The sequence below is a fragment of the Anomaloglossus baeobatrachus genome, chromosome 7, assembly GCF_048569485.1.
Source record: "Anomaloglossus baeobatrachus isolate aAnoBae1 chromosome 7, aAnoBae1.hap1, whole genome shotgun sequence".
Classification (NCBI taxonomy): domain Eukaryota; kingdom Metazoa; phylum Chordata; class Amphibia; order Anura; family Aromobatidae; genus Anomaloglossus; species Anomaloglossus baeobatrachus.
The window spans coordinates 307151153-307175798 of record NC_134359.1 but is presented as its reverse complement, the minus strand read 5'-3'; the positions used below and the strand labels follow the sequence as shown (position 1 = coordinate 307175798).

General features: G+C 48.4%; 3 protein-coding genes across 3 annotated transcripts in view; all 3 read left to right on the top strand.

Moving 5' to 3' along the window:
* Positions 1–1659: 1659 nt before the first annotated feature.
* On the top strand, positions 1660–9142 carry LOC142246839 (olfactory receptor 1G1-like). The gene is made up of 2 exons (XM_075319889.1): positions 1660–1781; positions 8191–9142. Exons 1-2 carry the CDS (start codon positions 1660–1662, stop codon positions 9140–9142), a joined length of 1074 nt encoding a protein of 357 aa, XP_075176004.1.
* An 8373-nt stretch (positions 9143–17515) lies between these two features.
* On the top strand, positions 17516–18544 carry LOC142246838 (olfactory receptor 5AR1-like). Its single transcript, XM_075319888.1, has one exon. The coding sequence runs from the start codon at positions 17516–17518 to the stop codon at positions 18542–18544; it is 1029 nt and encodes a 342-aa protein (XP_075176003.1).
* A 1996-nt stretch (positions 18545–20540) lies between these two features.
* Positions 20541–24646, top strand: part of LOC142246590 (uncharacterized) — a 140805-nt gene continuing 136699 nt past the window's right edge. Inside the window, exon 1 of the mRNA XM_075319658.1 lies at positions 20541–20634. The gene's annotated coding sequence lies outside the window, so the exon portion shown is untranslated. The remainder of the gene's footprint in view (positions 20635–24646) is intronic.

Sequence of the window (24646 nt, the reverse complement as noted above, 5' to 3'; positions counted from 1 at the left end):
GTCAAACACAGCAGAAGCAGCGATCATAAGGTCGCTGTGCTACATGTTCAGAGAGCAGGGAGCCGCGCTTAGCGCTGGCTCCTTGCTCTCCTGCAGCACACATCGGGTTAATTAACCCGATGTGTGCTGCAGCTACATGTCACAGTGCAGAGAGCAGGGAGCCGTGCACACTGCTTAGCGCTGGCTCCTTGCTCTCTTTGCTACAGTATGCATCGGGTTAATTACCCGATGCATACTGCAGCCACATGTCACAGTGCAGGAGCCGGCGCTGGCAGCAAGAGCGGAGGCTGGTAACCAGCGTAAACATCGGGTAACCAGGGAAAGGTCTTCCCTTGGTTACCCGATGTTTACGCTGGTTACAGCTTACCGCAGCTGCCAGTGCCGGCTCCTGATCGCTTCATTTCGTCGCTCTCTCGCTGTCACACACAGCGATGTGTGTGTCACAGCGGGAGAGTGACGACCAAAAAATGAAGCTGGACATTCAGCAACGACCGGCGACCTCACAGCAGGGGCCAGGTCGTTGCTGGATGTCACACACAGCGACAGCGACGGGACGTCGCTGCAACGTCACAGAAAATGGTGATGTAGCAGCGACGTCGTTGTCGTCGTCGTTATGTGTGACACCAGCTTAAGGGGGCTGTTTGTGCGGCGTCACAACGACGTCATACGGCAGCCGTCCAATAGAAGCGGAGGGGCGGAGAGCAGCCAAAGGTAAGACACCTCATTGCCGGAGGACGCAGGTACGGTGTTTTTCGTCGTTCCTGCAGTGTCACACACAGCGATGTGTGCTGCTTCAGGAACGACCAACAACCTGCGTCCTGCAACAGCAACGATATTTGGGATTTGGTCGACGTGTCAACGATCAACGATAAGGTGAGTAATTTTGATTGTTAATGGTCGTTTGTGCGTTTCACATGCAACGACGTCGCTAACGAGGCTGGATGTGCGTCACGAATTCCGTGACCCCAACGACATCTCGTTAGCGATGTCGTTGCATGTAAAGCCCCCTTTAGTCTTGTAAGTTTGCAGTTGTGCCATACTACTTCCAGTTTTGAATGATGGCTTGATCAATGCTCCATGAGATGTTCTGAGCTTGTGATATTTTCTATAACCTAACCCTGCTTTCCTCCTCTTTATCCCTGACCTGTCTCGGGTGTTCCTTGGTTTTCCTGATACTGTTGAATCCCTGATGTTCTCACACAAACCTCTGAGGCTTTCACAGAACAGCTGTAATTATACTGAGCGGAAATCACCCAGGAGGACGCAATGTACTGATTATAAGACTTCTGGGGAAAATTGCCCCCTTAGGATTTTATTTAGGGGGTCAGACTACAGGGGCCTGAATACAAATGTACATCACAATTTTCAGTTTTGTATGTATAAAATATTCATAAATCTGGGTATCATTTCATTTACATGTCACAAATACTTGCACTTAGTGCACGCATCACATAAAACCCCCATAAAATACATTTACGTTTGTAGGTGTAACATGAAAAAATGTGGAAAAGTGCATGGGGTGTGAATACTTTTTTAAGGTTCTGTGTATATGTATGTACCGTACTTCTGTGTATGTGCAGACTGGACAAAAGTTAAAACTTGTAGTTCCTCAGTTCTCTGGTGATGTAACCCTTGGTGGTTGTCATCGTCCCCTGCGTCATGGTGGTTCAGGCTTCAGATCTGGTGTATGACGATTATTCGGGATATAATGAGAAGATGCAGGACACCATTTATCTTAGACCACCATTCCTCACCAGCATGACCGGCGATGGGGAAGTCAGGTTAGGACATTGTTTCACCTCGGGGCCTTGTTTTACGGTTTGTGTCTCATTTGATAAATGATTCTTGTATTCATTAATAACAATTCTGAGAATCCTCCTGAGATTTGTGTCCTCAGAGGATTTCCATGTTTTATTGTGAGGCTGTTGGGTAATGAGACCCGCGGGGGCTTCTCTGTGGGTTATTAAGGTGCCTGGATTTCTATTCCTGGTTTACACGGCTGGCATCTGCTCGCGGCTGTAGATTATCCCATTGTCAGTAATGGTGTCTGCGCGCTTCAGTGTCTACAAGACAGAAGGATATAAGAGGAGAATGTAGTGACAGTAAGTAGAACATCATGACTTCAGTGACCCCCGGCCACCAGACCTGAGGATGACACCGGACCTGCCCCAAAACCTGCGATCATCTGCTCAGTCATTGGAGCTCCTGACTCTACACTTTACGTTAGCAATAGGAAGTCATGGCCAACCAAGGGGCCAATGGCTACAATTATGACTTGGACATGACCTTCTATAAAGGCTTCTATTTATGTTCATACAATGGATGAACCCCCAGCAGTGTCAGCAGGGCGAGGGCCGGACAAGTGTTGGGTCTGATTATAGTGGGACATTGACGTAGAACGGGTCATCCTGCAGCTCTTGGGCTGTGCATCTGCTGTAACTGGAAACCCCCCTGATATACAGATGTCTAATGACCCCATACACATTAGATAGAAAGGCCCTGATATCGGCAGGACTGGCCTCCATTATCTATGAGGGCCTCCAGCCTCTCTCCTGACAGATGAGGTTGTAGAAAAGATTTAGGTAATTGGAATTTTAACACCTGAACCTTTTGTTGTCCAGGAGATAAGCAGCCATTGGAACATTCAGCATTTACAGACGCTTTCTCCTCTCTCCCCACTGGAAAAGCATAAGAGTTCAGCCAACCGAGCATCCATGTAAGTGGGGGAGTCGGGAAAGATAGCGGCCAGCCAAGTGAGTGTTCACCCAACAGCTTTCTCATATGTATGGCTGGCTCCTATCTCCAGTCCAAGCACAGATCCTTCTGGACTCCACTGCTCCCAGTACAGATCCCTGTGGTCTCCACTGCTCCCAGTACAGATCCATGTGGTCTTCACTGCTCCCAGTACAGATCCATGTGGTCTCCACTGCTCCCAGTACAGATCCATGTGGTCTCCACTGCTCCCAGTACAGATCCTTCTGGTCTCCACTGCTCCCAGTACAGATCCTTCTGGTCTCCACTGCTCCCAGTACAGATCCTTCTGGTCTCCACTGCTGCCAGTACAGATCCTTCTGGTCTCCACTGCTCCCAGTACAGATCCATGTGCTCTCCACTACTTTCAGTATAGATCCTTCTGGTCTCCACTGCTGCCAGTACAGATCCTTCTGGTCTCCACTGCTCCCAGTACAGATCCTTCTGGTCTCCACTGCTGCCAGTACAGATCCCTGTGGTCTCCACTGCTCCCAGTACAGATCCTTCTGGTCTCCACTGCTCCCAGTACAGATCCATGTGCTCTCCACTACTTTCAGTATAGATCCTTCTGGTCTCCACTGCTGCCAGTACAGATCCTTCTGGTCTCCACTGCTCCCAGTACAGATCCCTGTGGTCTCCACTGCTCCCAGTACAGATCCCTGTGGTCTCCACTGCTCCCAGTACAGATCCCTGTGCTCTCCACTGCTCCCAGTACAGATCCTTCTGGTCTCCACTGCTGCCAGTACAGATCCCTGTGGTCTCCACTGCTCCCAGTACAGATCCTTCTGGTCTCCACTGCTCCCAGTACAGATCCATGTGCTCTCCACTACTTTCAGTATAGATCCTTCTGGTCTCCACTGCTGCCAGTACAGATCCCTGTGGCCTCCACTGCTCCCAGTACAGATCCCTGTGGTCTCCACTGCTCCCAGTACAGACCCTTCTGGTCTCCACTGCTCCCAGTACAGATCCTTCTGGACTCCACTGCTCCCAGTACAGATCCCTGTGGTCTCCACTGCTCCCAGTACAGATCCTTCTGGTCTCCACTGCTCCCAGTACAGATCCTTCTGGACTCCACTGCTCCCAGTACAGATCCTTCTGGACTCCACTGCTCCCAGTACAGATCCCTGTGGTCTCCACTACTTTCAGTATAGATCCTTCTGGTCTTCACTGCTCCCAGTACAGATCCTTCTGGTCTTCACTACTTTCAGTATAGATCCTTCTGGACTCCACTGCTCCCAGTACAGATCCCTGTGGTCTCCACTACTTTCAGTATAGACCCTTCTGGTCTCCACTGCTCCCAGTACAGATCCCTGTGGTCTCCATTGCTCCCAGTACAGACCCTTCTGGTCTCCACTGCTCCCAGTACAGATCCCTGTGGTCTCCACTGCTCCCAGTACAGATCCTTCTGGACTCCACTGCTCCCAGTACAGATCCCTGTGGTCTCCACTGCTCCCAGTACAGATCCTTCTGGTCTCCACTGCTGCCAGTTCAGATCATTCTGGACTCCACTGCTCCCAGTACAGATCCTTCTGGACTCCACTGCTCCCAGTACAGATCCCTGTGGTCGCCACTACTTTCAGTATAGATCCTTCTGGTCTTCACTGCTCCCAGTACAGATCCTTCTGGTCTTCACTAATTCAGTATAGATCCTTCTGGACTCCACTGCTCCCAGTACAGATCCCTGTGGTCTCCACTGCTCCCAGTACAGATCCTTCTGGTCTCCACTGCTCCCAGTTCAGATCCTTCTGGACTCCACTGCTCCCAGTACAGATCCTTCTGGTCTCCACTGCTCCCAGTACAGATCCCTGTGGTCTCCACTACTTTCAGTATAGACCCTTCTGGTCTCCACTGCTCCCAGTACAGACCCTTCTGGTCTCCACTGCTCCCAGTACAGATCCCTGTGGTCTCCACTGCTCCCAGTACAGATCCTTCTGGTCCCCACTGCTCCCAGTACAGATCCTTCTGGTCTCCACTGCTCCCAGTACAGATCCTTCTGGACTCCATTGCTCCCAGTACAGATCCTTCTGGACTCCACTGCTCCCAGTACAGATCCCTGTGGTCTCCACTACTTTCAGTATAGACCCTTCTGGTCTCCACTGCTCCCAGTACAGATCCCTGTGGTCTCCACTGCTCCCAGTACAGATCCTTCTGGTCCCCACTGCTCCCAGTACAGATCCTTCTGGTCTCCACTGCTCCCAGTACAGATCCTTCTGGACTCCATTGCTCCCAGTACAGATCCTTCTGGACTCCACTGCTCCCAGTACAGATCCCTGTGGTCTCCACTACTTTCAGTATAGACCCTTCTGGTCTCCACTGCTCCCAGTACAGATCCCTGTGGTCTCCACTGCTCCCAGTACAGATCCTTCTGGTCCCCACTGCTCCCAGTACAGATCCTTCTAGTCTCCACTGCTCCCAGTACAGATCCATGTGGTCTCCACTACTCCCAGTACAGATCCTTCTGGTCTCCACTGCTCCCAGTACAGATCCTTCTGTACTCCACTGCTCCCAGTACAGATCCTTCTGGTCTCCACTGCTCCCAGTACAGATCCTTCTGGACTCCACTGATCCCAGTACAGATCCATGTGGTCTCCACTACTCCCAGTACAGATCCTTCTGGTCTCCACTGCTCCCAGTACAGATCCTTCTGGTCTCCACTGCTGCCAGTACAGATCCTTCTGGTCTCCACTGCTCCCAGTACAGATCCTTCTGGTCTCCACTGCTCCCAGTACAGATCCTTCTGGTCTCCACTGCTCCCAGTACAGATCCTTCTGGACTCCACTGCTCCCAGTACAGATCCATGTGGTCTCCACTACTCCCAGTACAGATCCTTCTGGTCTCCACTGCTCCCAGTACAGATCCTTCTGGTCTCCACTGCTGCCAGTACAGATCCATGTGGTCTCCACTGCTCCCAGTACAGATCCTTCTGGTCTCCACTGCTCCCAGTACAGATCCTTCTGGTCTCCACTGCTCCCAGTACAGATCCTTGTGGTCTCCACTGCTCCCAGTACAGATCCTTCTGGTCTCCACTGCTCCCAGTACAGATCCTTCTGGACTCCACTGCTCCCAGTACAGATCCCTGTGGTCTCCACTACTCTCAGTACAGATCATTCTGGTCTCCACTGCTCCCAGTACAGATCCTTCTGGTCTCCACTGCTCCCAGTACAGATCCATGTGGTCTCCACTGCTCCCAGTACAGATCCTTCTGGTCTCCACTGCTGCCAGTACAGATCCTTCTGGACTCCACTGCTCCCAGTACAGATCCATGTGGTCTCCACTACTTTCAGTATAGACCCTTCTGGTCTCCACTGCTCCCAGTACAGATCCTTCTGGTCTCCACTGCTCCCAGTACAGATCCTTCTGGTCTCCACTGCTCCCAGTACAGATCCATGTGGTCTCCACTACTTTCAGTATAGACCCTTCTGGTCTCCACTGCTCCCAGTACAGATCCTTCTGGACTCCACTGCTCCCAGTACAGATCCATGTGGTCTCCACTGCTCCCAGTACAGATCCATGTGGTCTCCACTACTTTCAGTATAGATCCTTCTGGTCTCCACTGCTCCCAGTACAGATCCTTCTGGTCTCCACTACTTTCAGTATAGATCCTTTTTGGTCTCCACTGCTCCCAGTACAGATCCATGTAGTCTCCACTGCTCCCAGTACAGATCCTTCTGGACTCCACTGCTCCCAGTACAGATCCATGTGGTCTCCACTGCTCCCAGTACAGATCCATGTGGTCTCCACTACTTTCAGTATAGATCCTTTTGGTCTCCACTGCTCCCAGTACAGATCATTTTGGTCTTCACTGCTCCCAGTACAGATCCTTGTGGTCTCCACTGCTCCCAGTACAGATCCTTGTGGTCTCCACTAATTTCAGTACAGATCCTTCTGGTCGCCACTGCTCCCAGTACAGATCCTTCTGTTCTTCACTACTTTCAGTATAGATCCTTCTGGTCTTCACTACTTTCAGTATAGATCCTTCTGGTCTCCACTGCTCCCAGTACAGATCCTTCTGGACTCCACTGCTCCCAGTACAGATCTTTGTGGTCTCCACTACTTTCAGTACAGATCCTTCTGGTCGCCACTGCTCCCAGTACAGATCCTTCTGTTCTTCACTACTTTCAGTATAGACCCTTCTGGTCTCCACTGCTCCCAGTACAGATCCTTCTGGTCTTCACTACTTTCAGTATAGATCCTTCTGGTCTTCACTGCTCCCAGTACAGATCCTTGTGGTTTTCACTGCTCCCAGTACAGATCCTTGTGGTTTTCACTGCTCCCAGTACAGATCCTTCTGGTCTTCACTACTTTCAGTATAGATCCTTCTGGTCTTCACTGCTCCCAGTACAGATCCTTGTGGTATTCACTGCTCCCAGTACAGATCCTTCTGGTCTTCACTGCTCCCAGTACAGATCCTTGTGGTCTCCACTACTTTCAGTATAGATCCTTCTGGTCTTCACTGCTCCCAGTGCAGATCTTTATGTTCCCCTCTTTCTTCTACACATTCTTGTGGTCTTTGTTGTCCATGTACAGATGTGTTTGCCCTCCATTGCTGACTTTTGTCACTTACATCAACTTTTTATCTTCTTTCTCTTAACCCTTCACCCACGTGTATATAGTGCCCCCTAGTTCCTGCTCCGGAAGCTTCAGTAAAAAATTTTTATGTGGTTTAGTGTCAAATGCCTTTCCAGAATCTAATTGTATGACGGCAGCTTCAAGACCCACATTCAGATTGTATTCCTCTCCTCACGGAGACCAGGCATGTTGGTTGGACGTGACATGTTACTGCATACTTTGTGACTGCATGCTGGTTATTGGTGATTAGATTGTTCTATTCTATATTTACATTCCACTGATATTAAACTACCTGTGTGACAGATGAATCCACATTTACTGCTCTGTAATATTGTACGTCTGCCCTGCTCCCAGCCTGTAGTCTCAGAATTAGAAGATGAGGTCCAGCTGACTGACAATTACCAAGCTCATTTCCCTCAGTACACGTGGATGAACATATCAATTCCTTAGCCTAATTTCCTCAGTACCCATGGATGAATACCATCTGAATAGGGGACTTTATCAACATGTAATCTGCTGTGAAACAGATTCACTTACTCTAAGTAAGCTGGGCGGTGAACTCTGATTATTGCCATCCTAACTGATATCATAACAGATCATTGGTGACCAGAGAAGAAGTGCTTGGGTTTAATATGTCCATCTTAAATTTGTCCCTTACTGTTGTATTCCCTAAGCCTCACGCTCCAGGGACTTCAGGGCCAATAAAATAATAAAAGAAAATACCAGAAACGTAGCGACTTTTCATTATTTCAGTGGATTACACACAGGTGAATTATGACTCCCGGAAAGCCCCATTGAATACCCCCCATTTAGCCTTAGTGTCCCCATTGTGATCTTTGCTTTCTCACGTGATTGTGATTCTTCCTGCAGATCCCGGTTGTCTGAGATGAGAGTAACAAATTATACCAGAGTGTCGGAATTTGTGTTTGTTGGGTTGTCGGATGTGGCCGGTGTCCAGCTCCCCTTGTTCCTGCTCTTCCTCTTCATCTATCTGATATCTCTGGCTGGAAATCTCCTGATTGTCTTCTTGATCTTCGTTGATGGAAGCCTCCACACTCCCATGTACATGTTCCTGAGTAACCTGGCTGGGCTGGACGTCTTCTACTCCTCTGTCACTTCACCCAGATTGCTGTCTGATTTCTTCTCTGACTCTAAAGCCATCGCTGTCCCTTACTGCATCACTCAGTTCTTCTTCTTCTTCTCCTTCATATGCATCGAGCTGTATTTGCTGGCGGTGATGTCCTATGACCGGTACATAGCAATCTGCTACCCGCTCCATTACATCCCTATAATGCATCCTAAGTTCTGTGCTCAGATGGTCTCTGCCGCCTGGATCATCGGCTTCCTCACATCATTAGTACACACCTTGTGTATCAGGATGTTGGACTTCTGTGGACCCAATGTCATCAACAGCTTCTTCTGTGATTTGCCCCAGTTATTCCTACTTTCTTGTACAGATACTTTCATCAACGTCTTAGTGATGTTCCTGGTGGGTATAATAATGGGATCTGGCGCCTTCAGCATGACTCTAGTCCCATACATCCGGATATTTCGCACAATAATAGGAATTCACTCCCACCATGGAAAGCTGAAGGCCTTTTCCACATGCACATCCCATCTAACCGTGGTCTTCATCTTCTACGGAACTCTTATTTCCACTTACCTTCGGCCAAGTCCAACATCCAGCTCCTCAGGAGACCGCATGGTGTCTGTCATGTACACGGTGGTGACTCCATTAATTAATCCAATGATTTACAGTCTCAGGAACAAGGACCTGAAGGCGGCACTCAGGAGATCTCTCCACAGAAGTGGCATATTGTAGGGGGTAGTCAGCGGACTTCGCGAACTGACCTGTCTCTATGAGAAAATTCAGCCAAGAGCAACAAGAACGTAAGCGATGAATCTGTCAATAAACGATATTGGTCACAAACCCCCTCCACCTCTAGAAAACAACTCGGAAAATTATTATAGTAAAACACCAAAATGAAGCAGCCGCTGGTGTCTTAGATTGTGGAGTCAGCCAATTCATTTACCAATTCACCTCTTTTATCGATAAGAGACATAAATCAGCACAAAGACTCATCCCAGCCCGGAAACTTCTAGAGAATAGTAACTGTGAGACCATGAGTAGAAACCGGTCACTGGTGAAATAACAGCTACCGTATTTATCGCTCTGTCAGCTTATCCTGTCTATCATCTCATATTTATCACCACTTTGTAACAAAGAAGGTTTCTAAAAAATCCTATTTACATCATGTCTACCATGTCCTGCTGCACTTACAGAAGTGTTTACCTTCAGGACAGAGCTCAGGCCTCGCTGTCTCAGGTTCTGCCATGTCCTGCTGGGTTTACAGAGGGCTGTCCTTCATGACTGAACTTAGGCCTCACTGTCTCGGGTTCTGCGTGTCCTACTGGGTTTACAGAGGGGCTTTCCTTCATGACTGAACTTAGGCCTCACTGTCTCGGGTTCTGTGTGTCCTACTGGGTTTACAGAGGGGCTTTCCTTCAGGACGGAGCTCAGGCCTCACTGTGTCGGGTTCTGCCGTGTCCTGCTGGGTTTACAGAGGGGCTTTCCTTCAGGACGGAGCTCAGGCCTCGCTGTCTCGGGTTATGCCGTGTCCTACTGGGTTTACAGAGGGGCTTTCCTATAGGTTGGAGCACAGGCCTCGCTGTCTCGGGTTATGCCGTGTCCTTCTGGGTTTAGAGAAGGGGCTCTCCTTCAGGACTGAGCTCAAGCCATTCTGTCTCGGGCTCTGCCACGTCCTACTGGGTTTACAGAGGGGCTTTCGTTCAGGACTGAGCTTAGGCCTCGCTGCCTCAGGTTCTGCCGTGTCTTGTTGGAGCTCAGGCCTTGCTGTCTCGGGTTCTGCTGCCCCCCGGTGTTCTGAAAACTTATTACAGAGTATAAGGCTCTTGACCTCTGATCAAGTGACAACGGGCGACAATCACCATTCATGGTCGATCGGCCCCAGTAATGATTTACTCTCCAAGCTGGGGAATTGTAGGAAATGGGACAACATTCTACAATCATCTGATATATTATGATTCATATCAGAAGATAATGAATACAAGAACGGGGAAAGAATAGAAGTATCATAAATCAGGGAGGATCACAGTGGTGACAGCTTCTACAGAAATGATGCCATTGGCTGTGACCACAATACTAGATATCCTTAATAATGTGCAGATCAGAGGCAGTTCTACTAGGACATGACCACTAGATCAGACTGCCTGGAGATCAGACACATGACTGCCAGGAGATCAGAGATGTGACCATTAGATCACGCACAGAAATACCAGGAGATCAGACACAGGACTACCAGGAGATCAGAGACATGACCACTAGATCAGTCACATGAATACCAGGATACCGGAGACATGACTACCAGGAAATCAGAGACATTACTACTAGGAGATCAGAGACATGATTACCAGGAGATCAGAGACATGACCACTAGATCAGACACATGACCACTAGTTCAGACACATGACTACCAGGATATTGGAGACATAACTACCAGGAGATGAAGGACATGATTATCATGAGATCGGACACATGACTAGCAGGAGATCAGACACTTGAAAACCAGAAGATCAGAGACCTGACTACCAGGAGATCACAGACATGACTACCAGGAGATCAGAGACCTGACTACTAGGAGATCAGAGACATTGCTACTAGAAGATGAGAGACACGATTACCAGGAGGTCAGAGACATGTCTACCAGGATATCGGAGACATGACCACTAGATCAGACACATGAATACCAGGAGATCAGAGACAGGACTACCAGGAGATCAGTAATATGACTACTAGGAGATCAGAGACCTGACTACCAGGAGATCAGAAACATGACTACTAGGAGATCAGAGACATTACTACTAGAAGATGAGAGGCATGATTACCAGGAGGTCAGAGCCATGTCTACCAGGATATCTGAAACATGACCACTAGTTATTAGACACATGAATATCAGGAGATCAGAGACATGACCACTAGATCAGTCACATGAGTACCAGGAGATCAGAGACATGACTAGCAGGAGATCAAAGATGTGACTATTAGATCAGAAAATAACTGCCAGAAGATCAGAGATATGAATGTGGCGCCCTGGACAAGCCAGGTCGTCACAGAACAACACCAACACACTCCACACTCCCGGTCAGGCACACCGAAGTCAGACAAAAACCCTTGTTGCCTCCCTCCAGGGGCTGATGTTCACACCAGGGGGTGGGCCAGGCGGTTGGCCCTGCCCACCGAGGAGTTCACAGTCCTGGAGGCGGGAAAAGTAGACAGTTTTTCAGTTTGGAAGTGAAAGTGGAAGGAGGGAAGTAGCAGTTGAGCAGACAGAAAGTGGTCCGGGTGTGTGGCCCGGACGGATCAGCAAGGTTGGCAGACGGTGGTGACCGTCTGCAGGAGTGGCCTATTGAAGCTAAAGGCTGCTTTACACCAGACAATCTATCGTGCGATAGATCGTCGGGGTCACGATTTTTGTGACGCACATCCGGCATCGCTGGCGATGCCGGCCTGTGTGACACCTCCTAGCGACGCAGTATCGCTCACAAATCGTGATTCGGGTACAGCTCGCTAGGTTCCATAATATCGTTTAATTTAGTTGACCATCGTTTCCGTGGTAGCACACGCCTCTCCGTGTGACACCACGGGAACGATGAGCAGCTCACCTGCCTCCTGCGGCCGCCGCCGGCTCTATGTGGAAGGAAGGAGGTGGGCGGGATGTTTACGTCCCGCTCATCTCCGCCCCTCCGCTTCCATTGGCCGGCGGCCGTGTGACGTCACTGTGACGCCGAACGTCCCTCCCACTCCAGGAAGTGGACGTTCGCCGCCCACAGCGAGGTCGCACGAGAGGTAAGTATGTGTGACGGGGGTTACTGACTTTGTGCGACACGGGCAGCGATTTGCCCGTGACCCAAAAAGGACGGGGGCGGGTACGATCGATTGTGAAATTGCACAATCGGTCGTACCGTGTAAAGCAGCCTTAACCGTAAGGATCGTTGACGGGCGGTGGCCCGGCGGTACCAAACTGGTACGCAAAGAGAAGCCAGCACCATCCGGCAGGGGCTTACGGAACCCGGCAAGGCTAGGAGTCGCCGTGAATTTGCCAAATCCGTTAGCGAAGGGAACCTCCTGGGTTTCCCAGCAGCCAAGTCCCGTCAGAAGGCAACAGTCCAACCGAGAGAGGGAAACACAGTCACGCCAAGGCTAAAGTTCCCAGGGCCAGAGCTGCGGGCAAAAGGGGTTCCTTCAGCACCCATCCAAGCTGGGGAGCAGGTTACCGGTGGGAACCCATTGGAACCGTACACGTTACACAGGTGCAGGGAAAGGCAGTCACCATCAACCTGCCGGGAGGAGAAACACCGCAGCCGTCTGTGGGACCCGTCCATCCAGCCGTGTGTTTTACCGAGAACTGTGTCCTCATCATTGACTGAGTGAGTACCACTGTGCCGTGCAGCACAGCGCTGCCCCCGCGACCCTGCACCTCGCCAGGCCCCGTTACCCGCCTGCCATCCATCCCTACCCCATCACCGGGCCCCGGGACAACCAACCCCCTACCCACGGAGGGGAGAACTAAAATCCAGGCTGCTCCCTGTCATCGCTCCCGGGATCCCCGTCCAGAGCAGCGGTGGTGTCATCAATATCACCACAACCGTGGGTGGCGTCACGGACAATAACCAAATCCCCACAATCCAATCCCCACCCTTTTCACTCACGGGCGAGGAGCGCCGCTCGAGTCCCCGGGATCCGGCCCACCGCTCGAGCCACCACCGAGCAGTAGCAGCCGCAGCGGCCGGACCCGAGCAGTGGGAGAGCGCAGCATCCCCTCCTCCGCCCGCGACATGAACACTAGATCAGACACATGAGTAGCAGTATGTCGGAAACATGACTACCAGGAGATGAGGGACATGTTTTTGAGGACATCAGATACTGTACATGATTACCAAGAGATCAAAGACATGACTACCAGGAGATCAGAGAAGTGAGCACTAGATTAGACACATGGCTACCAGGATATCGGAGACATTACTACTGGGAGATCAGGGACATGACTACCAGGAGATCAGAGACGTGACCACTAAATCAGACACATGACTACCAGAAGATCAGACACATGACTACCAGAAGATCAGACACATGACTACCAGGATATCAGAGACATGACTACCAGAGGATCAGGGACATGACTCTCAGGATATCGGAGACATAACTCCCATGACTTCCAGGAAATCAGAGCCACGAATATCAGGAGATCAGAGACACGTGTAAGGAAGTGGTCGGGTAGTCGCGTTTTCCTCTTGAAGACACCAATCATGTTATGGTTATGAAATATAATGTCAAGTGTTATTGTGAAGGTAATGTAATGTGAACTGTGATATATGTGTCATGTGTATAGTAGAATAAGGTATCATGCATGTTATATGTAGGATAAGACAGAGTTAAGCGCTGGTAATGTATTGAAAAGTGTGTGTATAGGAATGTAGGTGAAAAGTTCAGTCTGCCCAGCAACAGACTGCAGGGTCAGAGACAGTTAATGTTGGGACTGGACAATAGGGGAGGAGTTGGAGCACAGGAAAGAGGACAGGTTTCCTGTTAGTGTCCAGATAGGGCCAAGCCTGCAGCAGTAGCAGACGTGAAGTATGACTGAGGAGCAGGACCGCATGCAGTGGATGTCCTGAAGAAGAGGCAGAAGATCGAGAAATGTGGTAGTGAAATTGAGAGAGAAAGAAGAAAGTGAGAAACAGAGTTCTGCCAGTGACAGGTTGGAGAGAGAGGTCTGGAAGAAGTAAGTTCAGTGATTTGGTCACTAGTAGTTTATAGTTCTTAAGGTAATGGGCCAGGACAGGATAGTATATGAAATGAAGTGAGTGTCCCATGCAGGAGCCCTAAAACGTCAGTAAGCTACGAGCCTAGTCTGGCCATATTGGCATTTTATCTTTGAGAGGGAGAAACGCGGAACTGATGTGAGGGCAGGATGACTTTCATGGACTGTGCAGTAAAGATGAACTGGGTGGTGGTGAAATATACAGGACTAATAAGACTGGTCACCTCTATTCACTAAGACCGGTAATCTGTCCGTCCTCACTACGATCAGACACCTCTCCTCAATAAGGCTGGTCACCTCTCCTCAATAAGACTGGTCACCTCTCCTCATTAAGACCGGTTACCTCTCCTCAATAAGACTGGTCACCTCTACTCACTAAGACCGGTCACCTCTCCTCACTAAGACCAGTTACCTCTCCTCAATAAGACTGGTCACCTCTACTCACTAAAACCGGTAATCTCTCCGTCCTCACTACGATCAGACACCTCTCCTCAATAAGGCTGGTCACCTCTCCTCAATAAGACTGGTCACCTCTCCTCACTAAGACCAGTTACCTCTCCTCAATAAGACTGGTCACCTCTACTCACTAAGACCGGTAATCTCTCCGTCCTCACTACGATCAGACACCTCTCCTCAATAAGACTGGTCACCTCTCCTCAATAAGACTGGTCACCTCTACTCACTAAGACCAGTTACCTCTCCTCAATAAGACTGGTCACCTCTACTCACTAAGACCGGTAATCTCTCCGTCCTCACTACGATCAGACACCTCTCCTCAATAAGACTGGTCACCTCTCCTCAATAAGACTGGTCACCTCTACTCACTAAGACCGGTCACCTCTCCTCACTAAGACCAGTTACCTCTCCTCAATAAGACTGGTCACCTCTACTCACTAAAACCGGTAATCTCTCCGTCCTCACTACGATCAGACACCTCTCCTCAATAAGGCTGGTCACCTCTCCTCAATAAGACTGGTCACCTCTCCTCACTAAGACCAGTTACCTCTCCTCAATAAGACTGGTCACCTCTACTCACTAAGACCGGTAATCTCTCCGTCCTCACTACGATCAGACACCTCTCCTCAATAAGGCTGGTCACCTCTCCTCATTAAGACCGATCACCTCACCTCACTAAGACTGGTCATCTCTCAGTAATAAGACTAGTCACTTTTCCTCACTAGAACTGGTGGTCTCCGCTCCTTAATATGACTGGTCACTTCTCCCTAATAAGACCGATCGCCTCTCCACAATAAGATCGGCAACCTCTCATCACTAAGACTGGACACATCTCTTAAGATTGGTAAAATCTCCCCAATTAAGACCAGTCACCTGGAAACATCTCCTAAATAAAACAAGTCACATCTCCCTAATAAGGCCGTTCACCACTCTTCACAAAGCATTGTCCCCTCTTCTCTCTAAAGGTCCAGTCACACTAAGCAACTTACCAGCGATCCCAACAACGATAGGGATAGCTGGTAAGTTGCTAGGAGGTTGCTGGTGAGCTGTCACACTGCGACGCTCCAGCGATCCCACCAGCAACCTGACCTGGCAGGGATCGCTGGAGCGTGGCTACACGAGTTGCTGGTGAGCTCACCAGCAACCAGTGACCAGCCCCCAGTCTCCTAGTTACAGCACACATCAGGTTAATTAACCCGATGTGTGCTGCAGCTAAATGTGCACAGAGCAGGGAGCAGCGCACACTGAGCGCTGGCTCCTTGCTCTCCTAGTTACAGCACACATCGGGTTAATTGCCTGATGTGTGCTGCAGCTATCTGTGCACAGAGCAGGAGCCGGCAGCACAGGCAGTGAGAGCGGGGGAGGCTGGTATCAAAGGTAAATATCGGGTAACCAAGGACAGGGCTTCTTGGTTACCCGATGTTTACATTGGTTACCAGCCTCCGCAGAAGCCGGCTCCTGCTGCCTGCACATTAGTTGTTGCTGTCTCGCTGTCACACACAGCGATCTGTGCTTCACAGCAGGACAGCAACAACTAAAAAATGGCCCAGGACATTCAGCAACAACCAACGACCTCACAGCAGGGGCCAGGTTGTTGCTGGATGTCACACACAGCAACATCGCTAGCAACGTCACAAAAGTTGTTCGTTACCAGCGATGTTGCTAGCGATGTTGCTTAGTGTGACGGGGCCTTAGACTGGTCACTTCTCCTTAATAAGACCGGTCATCTAATAAGACTGATCACCTCACTTAACAAGTGGCCGGTCATCACTGTCCCCGTGTAATCCTGGCTACCTGATCCTAGTTATGTCCTCCACTGCTCTTATTTATGTGTAGTTATACCTTGGAGAGTGATGTTACTGTTATTATGGCTGATGAAGTCACCAAATAATGCGAAACGTGTTTTGAATTCTTTAATAAAAGAAACGTAATCCTCCGTCCATCCTCCTTACATATCTGTAATTCGCGCTGCCCACTTCTAATTTCCGATCATGATAATGTCTACATCCAGCTCTGTTACTATCATTGTATCTTTTTTAAGATGCAGACAATAACTTAGGTGCACGTGTTGCTGCTCTGCATCTTCATGGGATCTTTCTGTGATTTTCCTTTTCTCTCTCGGGTCCTCACAATTCTCCTTTTGGCTCATTTGTGATTACTGAAAACTAATGAGTGTTGTTATAAAAACAGATGCAGCCTCCCGGAGGAGATGCCCGCATAGTATATAGCAAATGGTGATTCTCAGACGAGGCTGCTAGGTGTAGGCGATGCTTAAGGCCCAGACGGTGATGACACTACATGCCTGAGGAGGGTCTACCCCCTCTTCTGTGTGAGTGGGACTTTGGTTTGATGGTTGATGGTCATTGGTCCATGGTGCTGTCACCTCTGATTCATTGCTCTTTGGGTCAGGTAACAGAACTTACTTGCTGCACATCTATGGTCAGATACACAATTCACAGTCCCTGAAACAAGTTGTCCTCATCCTGATACAATAGACACAGACTTACACCAGTAGAAACAGGTGAACATACAGGACATGACCACTAGAACTTTCTGTTTTGCATTCATAGAAGGATTCTCATCTGAATTCTTGATTATTAGCAATGTCTCCTTCACCAGTGACCAAGATTATTAACATCTCCACCAGCCACAAGTAGCTGTTCATGTCACTCCATCTGCTGTGGACATAAGGAGATCCTCCAAGGCAGATCCCACCATCGAGGCACAGACGGCTCCTCCATACTCGTGCTCTACTTTGATGTCTTTTAGACATCCATAAGATCAGTGACTGTGACCTGTGACAGTGAGACCATCACACTATAAATGGTTGAACGTACATATATGTGTCTCACTTTTTATAGAAGATTCTTGAGTCTCCATCAGCCCTAATGGACTAGTTGATGTTGGATGACATATTTTCTGCCACAACTGAGCTCAACATTCATTCTGTTCTGAAGGTTTATCTTAAAAATATGTCAACTCCAACACCAGGGTTCCACAATGTGACGAGGTTCACCCTCTTGGGCTTCTCTGACTTGTCCTTCTCAGTCCAGGTCATCTTACTGGTCTTCCTCCTCTTTGCCTTTATCACCTCATTGGTAGGTAATGGACTCATCATCTTGGCTGTTACATTGGACTCTCATCTGCACACTCCCATGTATTTCTTTCTCAGAGGTCTATCAATACTTGAGCTCTGTTCCATTAACACCACTGTGCCCAAGACGTTGCAGATCTTCTTCTCATTGGAAAGGTCAATCTCTTTCATGGGTTGTGCCACTCAGATGTATGTTTTCTCAGCTGTTGCAGTATCAGAATGTCTCTTCCTGACAGTGATGGCCTTTGACCGATTCATGGCCATCTGCCACCCTCTTCGATACAACTCGGTAATGACTACACAGATCTGTTACAAGTTGGTTTTGGGTCCATGTTTCTTAGGGTTCGTCACACCCTTCATACATACCAGCTCGATATTCAGTTTTCCATTTTGTGGTTCTCATCAGGTTGCACATTTCTTCTGCGACATCCCTCCTCTTCTTCACATTGCTTGCACAAACACGTTCACCATTGAGCTCTATGTATTTATTGTTTGTATGTTTGGAGCCGTATTTCCCTTCATATTAATCTTCTGCTCATACGTAAAGATCCTAAGCTCTATTTTCCTCATTAGCTCTGCTGAAGGACGTCAGAAAGCCCTGTCCACCTGCAGCTCCCATCTGGTCTCTGTCATTATCTTCTTCGGCACGGCCATGTATGTGCATCTTCGCCTCAGGACACCATTTTCATCTTACAAAGACAGAATGACTGCGCTGTTCTACTGCATCATCATTCCCACAATCAATCCCCTGATCTACAGCCTAAAGAACTCAGACATGAAGAAGGCACTGGGGAAACTCAATGGGAGAATCCGATTGTCTCTTTCCAAGGGTTAAGCCATTGTCCATTCCAATTACATCACTTATGGAGGGATCTGGTGTAACCCAGATGACACCATGACTCCAGATCTGTTAATTATTACCCAACCTTCCCTTTCCCATGTAGAGATCCAATAAGGTCAGATGAGAGGATCAGAGGTTCTCCTACAACCAGAGAACAAATATGGGGAACCCAAGTGTTTGCAGTGAATAGTGGCCCCAAAGGGTCAAACAAATCCAGGAACGTCCACAATGCTCCAGACGTGACTACTAATTGTAGGGTTTTCTCTAACACATATTCGCTATGTCTTTATGTATCTTTAGCTAGAAATATATTCCCGACCATGATAAAAACCCATAAAACTACCACTTTGCTCATTTTCTTACCAAATGTTTTATTTTGGAACTGAATATGCCCCATTGTGACAATAAAGGGCTGATGGTGGCCTCTTTAACTCTCTTAGAAGGTAAACATGTTTTTCAAATGGTAAATAAGGAAAGTGTAATTGTTTATGGAGACTTTCACCAATGAATGGTGATGTTCATATGTTGCGATAGACGTTTCTCTTCTGCTCCTCATTGATCATATTGCTGATGCTTTGGGCTTCTTTACACTTTTGATTCCTTGGTTGGACTACAGAGGAACCTAGTCCCAAGACAACCCACTATCTGGACATGACACCATCTGGGATATAATGCATCTGCACATGTATCACTGGAAACGTTTAGGTATTACTTGCACCTTGGACATTCATTGATCATCAGAGAACTTTATAGATCACTGTAGACGTTCGTAGGTGTTCATTAATAAAGACGTTTATCCACCAATATAGATGTTCATGGATCTGTGTGAATCGTCATAGATCACCGTAGACCATCCTAGATGACTGTCGATATTCAACATCTGCTTGGAGCCATCATGTCTCAGTGCTACTTCTATCCCTACTGCCTCTATGGTTACGTCTCTGCTCCTTCTATAGTTACGTCTCTGCTCCTTCTATAGTTATATCTCTGCTCCTTCTATAGTTATGTCTCTGCTCTATCTATGGTCACATCTCTGCTGCCCTTATAGGTACGTCTCTGCTCCATGTATGTTTACGTCTCTATTCATCCTACAGTTATGTCATGATAGGACAAAGCATATGATAGTAGAAAGCGACTGTTGTGTTACCAATTCTATAGGAACTAATGAGACCAGACATTAATGTCCCGCAGTGAATAAACTGCACCTCACCATGACACCGACCACCTCCTCTGATGAGGAATCCTGCAGTCCCGATGTCAGATGCTGGCAGTTCCCCATCAATAGTTGTGGCGTTGCCATCGGCCAATGTTCTCCCAGATTTTCCATGTCTGGCTTGGATTGTCAACTTATTGGACCTCCCAACAGCACAACCATCGGTGGTGATCTGCCAGCATCTGAAACCGGCACGCCAGTACTCCTCATCATCAGGGCAGGTGGTCGGTGGTCATGGTGTGGGGCAGTTTATTCACTGTGGGACATTACCGTCTGGTCTCATTAGTTCCTATATCGCTGGTAACACAACAGCCGCCATCTATTATACTCCGTGTCCTGTCACCGATACTGATACATTGTGACCATATATATCACCCATATATATCACCCATTCTGGCCTCTGCTTGGTCGGGGCTGCTATTTTACTGTGATGGTGACCACATTATAGAATTGTGGCTTTATTAGGTTGCTTTCCATCCTGACCTGGTCGAGGACATTTCTGTATCAGTCCACCGTCACCTCCGCTTTTATTGTATAATTGCTTCTGTCTGTGGATATAATGATGTGTGAGAACCTTCTAGGTCCAGACTTGGTCTTCACCGTCAGTCTCTCGGGTGGGGTCACATTGTTATGTCTATTTTACTACATTTCCTTCCTCGGCCGGTTATTGTTTTGCTGATGATCATTTTTGCCTAGAGTCCAATAAAACAGAAACTGCAACCTTACAGCTATAAGCTCTCACACCCTCCCTGAGGAATGATTACAACATTTTCTCCAGTTTCTTCCTGGTTTGGCGGAGAGAAGGGGTGGAAAGAGATCAAAGGTCAAAGCTCTGAAGTCTCTGCAGATACACAGAACAAGGACTGTACAGGTAAGAGTAATGAAGACGGCAAGGACTGGGGTCTCTGGGGGTTTCAGACAACTGGGTGTTAATCCTGCTATTAGTGGATTGTGTATCTCACTTATAGAGAAATAGTCTAAAGTGGTGTCTTGTATAGACTAACGGAATATTCTGGAGGACCACAGGTAACCCCAGTAAAGCAATGGTGTCCTCTGCAGAGTGATGGTCTCCTCTATAGACTGATGGTCTCTTTTGTAGAGTGATGGTCTCCCCCATAGACTGATGGTCTCCTCTATAGAGTGAGGGTCTCCTCTGTAGAGTGATGGTCTCTTCTGTAGAGTGATGGTCTCAGCTATACAGTCAGGGTCTTCTCTGAAGTGTAATGGTCTAATCGGTAGAGTGATGGTCTTATCTATACAGTGAGTGTCTTCTCTGTAGACTGATAGTCTCTGTAAAGTGATGGCCTCCTCTGTAGAGTGATGGTCTCTTCTGTAGAGTGATGGTCACCGCTATACAGTCAGGGTCTTCTCTGAAGTGTAATGGTCTAATCGGTAGAGTGATGGTCTTATCTATACAGTGAGTGTCTTCTCTGTAGACTGATAGTCTCTGTAAAGTGATGGTCTCCTCTGTAAAGTGATGGTCTCTTCTGTAGAGTGATGGTCACCGCTATACAGTCAGGGTCTTCTCTGAAGTGTAATGGTCTAATCTGTAGAGTGATGGTCTCATCTATACAGTGTCTTCTCTGTACACTGATAGTCTCTGTTAAGTGGTGGCCTTCTCTGTAGAGTGAGGATATTCTCTGAAGACCTGATGGTCTCCTCTATACAGTGAGGATCTTCTCTAGAGAGTGATAGTCTAATCTGTAGAGTGATGGTCTCCTCTATACCGTGTCTTCTCTGTACACTGATAGTCTCTGGTAAGTGATGGCCTCCTCTGTAGAGTGATGGTCTCCACTGTAGAGTGATGGTCTCCACTGTAGTCTCACAAACACTGAGTAGTGTTTTTTTCTGCAGAGTGATGGAATAATCTGTAGGACTGTAGATGTTCATGCAGTGATGTTCTCTTCAATAGACTCTTATGTAAGTGAATATAAGCCATAAGCTCCAGCAGTTTTCACTGGTATAAACCATTGAATGCCGCTTTTTATGACTGGTTCCAGAATTACCGTAATCTAAAGCAACATCTGAGACCAAAGAAGCAGAGTTCCCTTTATGTAATGATCATCATTGATTCCATATCTTTGCTGTATTATTGAGACCTTATATCTGACTAGCTGCCCTATAAAATAGCACCTCCCTTGTCCATGGTTATATTTGGTACTGCCAATGGAGAATGTCAGACATATCCTTTTTGTGATATCGTAAAGTCATGAAGATGTCCGGCTGCATGGACAGTGCATAGAGTGGAGAAGCTCCATAGTAAATTGGAAAACGGTGCTGTGTTCCACTTATCAGTTCATGGCATGCCATCATGGACGGGAGCGCCAGTCCCTTATTCACCCTCCAAGATTCCAAAGGGGACCTAGGACGTCCGTCACCATTAGGATGGTTCCATTTTGAACTTCTTGTAATGCCTGAAGATAGATTCACTTTAGGCCTGAAACACACATCCGTGAAACACGTGCGTGTTTGGTCCGTTTCCGTGTATACTGGAGACACAGCCAAACGTGCACCAATGTTATCTAATGTTTGAGGACACATGTGCGTTTTTCATTAAGGTCCGTGTGCGTGCTACGTTTGTGCCTCCGTTTTGCACGGCAGCATGTCCGTTTTCAGCACGCAACACGCAGCACGGACGCAATGAAAGTCAATGGGTCTGTGCGCACACCCGAGTGACATGGACGCATCTCTGTATGCTCCGTGTACGTTTTTTGCTTTTTTCATGTGATGTCGGTCTTTTTTCTTTTTCTGTTTCGTTCTCTCCCTCAGTCCATCGGTCGGTCTCTCTGTCTTATCTGTCCCTCTCGCTGTCTGTCGGTCAGTTTCCCCCCCTCTCTCATACGCACCGTTCCCTGATCTCCAGCGCGGCGCTGCACGGCTGTTCTCTAAACCCCGGCGGCTTTTCCTCTTTTGAAAAAGCCGGCCGCTCATTAAACAATCTCGTATTCCCTACTTTCCCCGCCCACTGGCAAATATGATTGGTTGCACTGAGACACGCCCACACGCTGAGTGACAGCTGTCTAATTACAACCAATCACAGCCGCCGGTGGGCGTGTCACTATGGAGCAGAGAAATAAATAAATAAATAATTTAAAAAAACGGCGTGCGGTCCCCCCCAATTTTAAAACCAGCCAGATAAAGCCATACGGCTGAAGGCTGGTATTCTCAGGATGGGGAGCCCCACGTTATGGGGAGCCCCCCAGCCTAACAATATCAGTCAGCAGCCGCCCAGAATTGCCGCATACATTAGATGCGACAGTACTGGGACTGTACCCGGCTCTTCCCGATTTGCCCTGGTGCGTTGGCAAATCGGGGTAATAAGGAGTTATTGGCAGCCCATAGCTGCCAATAAGTCCTAGATTAATCATGTCAGGCGTCTCCCCGAGATACCCTCCATGATTAATCTGTAAGTTACAGTAAATAAACACACACACCTGAAAAAATAATTTAATAGAAATAAAAAACACAAACATATACCCTGGTTTAACAATTTATTCAGCCCCAAAAAGCCCTCCATGTCCGGCGTAATCCAGGATGGTCCAGCGTCGCATCCACCTCTGCTGCATGGAGGTGACCGGAGCTGCAGCAGACACAGCTGCTCCTGTCAGCTCCACGCAGCAGAGCTGGAAGCGACGCTGGATCATCCTGGATTCCGCAGGACATGGAGGGCTTTTTGGGGCTTATTAAATTGTTGAACCAGGGAATTTGTTAGTGTTTTATATTTCTAATAAATGATTTTTTCAGGTGTGTGTTTATTTACTGTAACTTACAGATTAATCATGGAGGGTGTCTCATAGACGCCTGACATGATTAATCTAGGACTTATTGGCAGCTATGGGCTGCCAATAACTCCTTATTACCCCGATTTGCCAACGCACCAGGGCAAATCGGGAAGAGCCGGGTACAGTCCCAGAACTGTCGCATATAATGTATGCGGCAATTCTGGGCGGCTGCTGGCTGATATTGTTAGGCTGGGGGGCTCCCCATAACGTGGGGCTCCCCATCCTGAGAATACCAGCCTTCAGCCGTATGGCTTTATCTGGCTGGTATTAAAATTGGGGGGGAACCGCACGCCGTTTTTTTAATTATTTATTTATTTATTTCTCTGCTCCATAGTGACACGCCCACCGGCGGCTGTGATTGGTTGCAGTTAGACAGCTGTCACTCAGCGTGTGGGCGTGTCTCACTGCAACCAATCATATTTGCCGGTGGGTGGGGAAAGCAGAAAATACGAGATTGTTTAATGAGCGGCCGGCTTTTTCAAAAGAGGAAAAGCCGCCGGAGTTTAGAGAACAGGTGTGCAGCGCCGCGGCAGTGATCGGGGAACGGTGAGTATGAGAGATGGGTACTCCATTCAGTCACTCAGGGGATTAGCGGTCACCGGTGAGTCCGTCACGGGTGACCGCTAATCAGGACGCGGCACAGACAGAGCCGCGGGATGACAATGAAGTCGGGTGAAGTTCACCCGAGTTCATTCTCAGCGCGCGACTCTGTCTGCTGTCAGCCGACATGTATCAACGACATTGTGCAACACACAAACGGACATTCCACACGGACATTCCACACGGACATTCCACACGGACATTCCACACGGACATTTCACACGGACAACACACACACACACGTCAGTTAAGTTCCACGTACACACACGGCCATTCCACACGCACACACGGCTAGCATACGCAGTTCACACAGATGCCACACGGACCATAAAAACGGGCACAAAAACGGAAAACGGACCCGAAAAACGGACGTAACACACGTGCGTGTTTTTTCACGGATGTGTGAAGGGGGCCTTAGGCATAGAGAGAACATATGGCTCCTACATAAGCTAAGGATGAGTCACGTAGTCCTGATATTGGCGCCTCCATGACTCCAACACA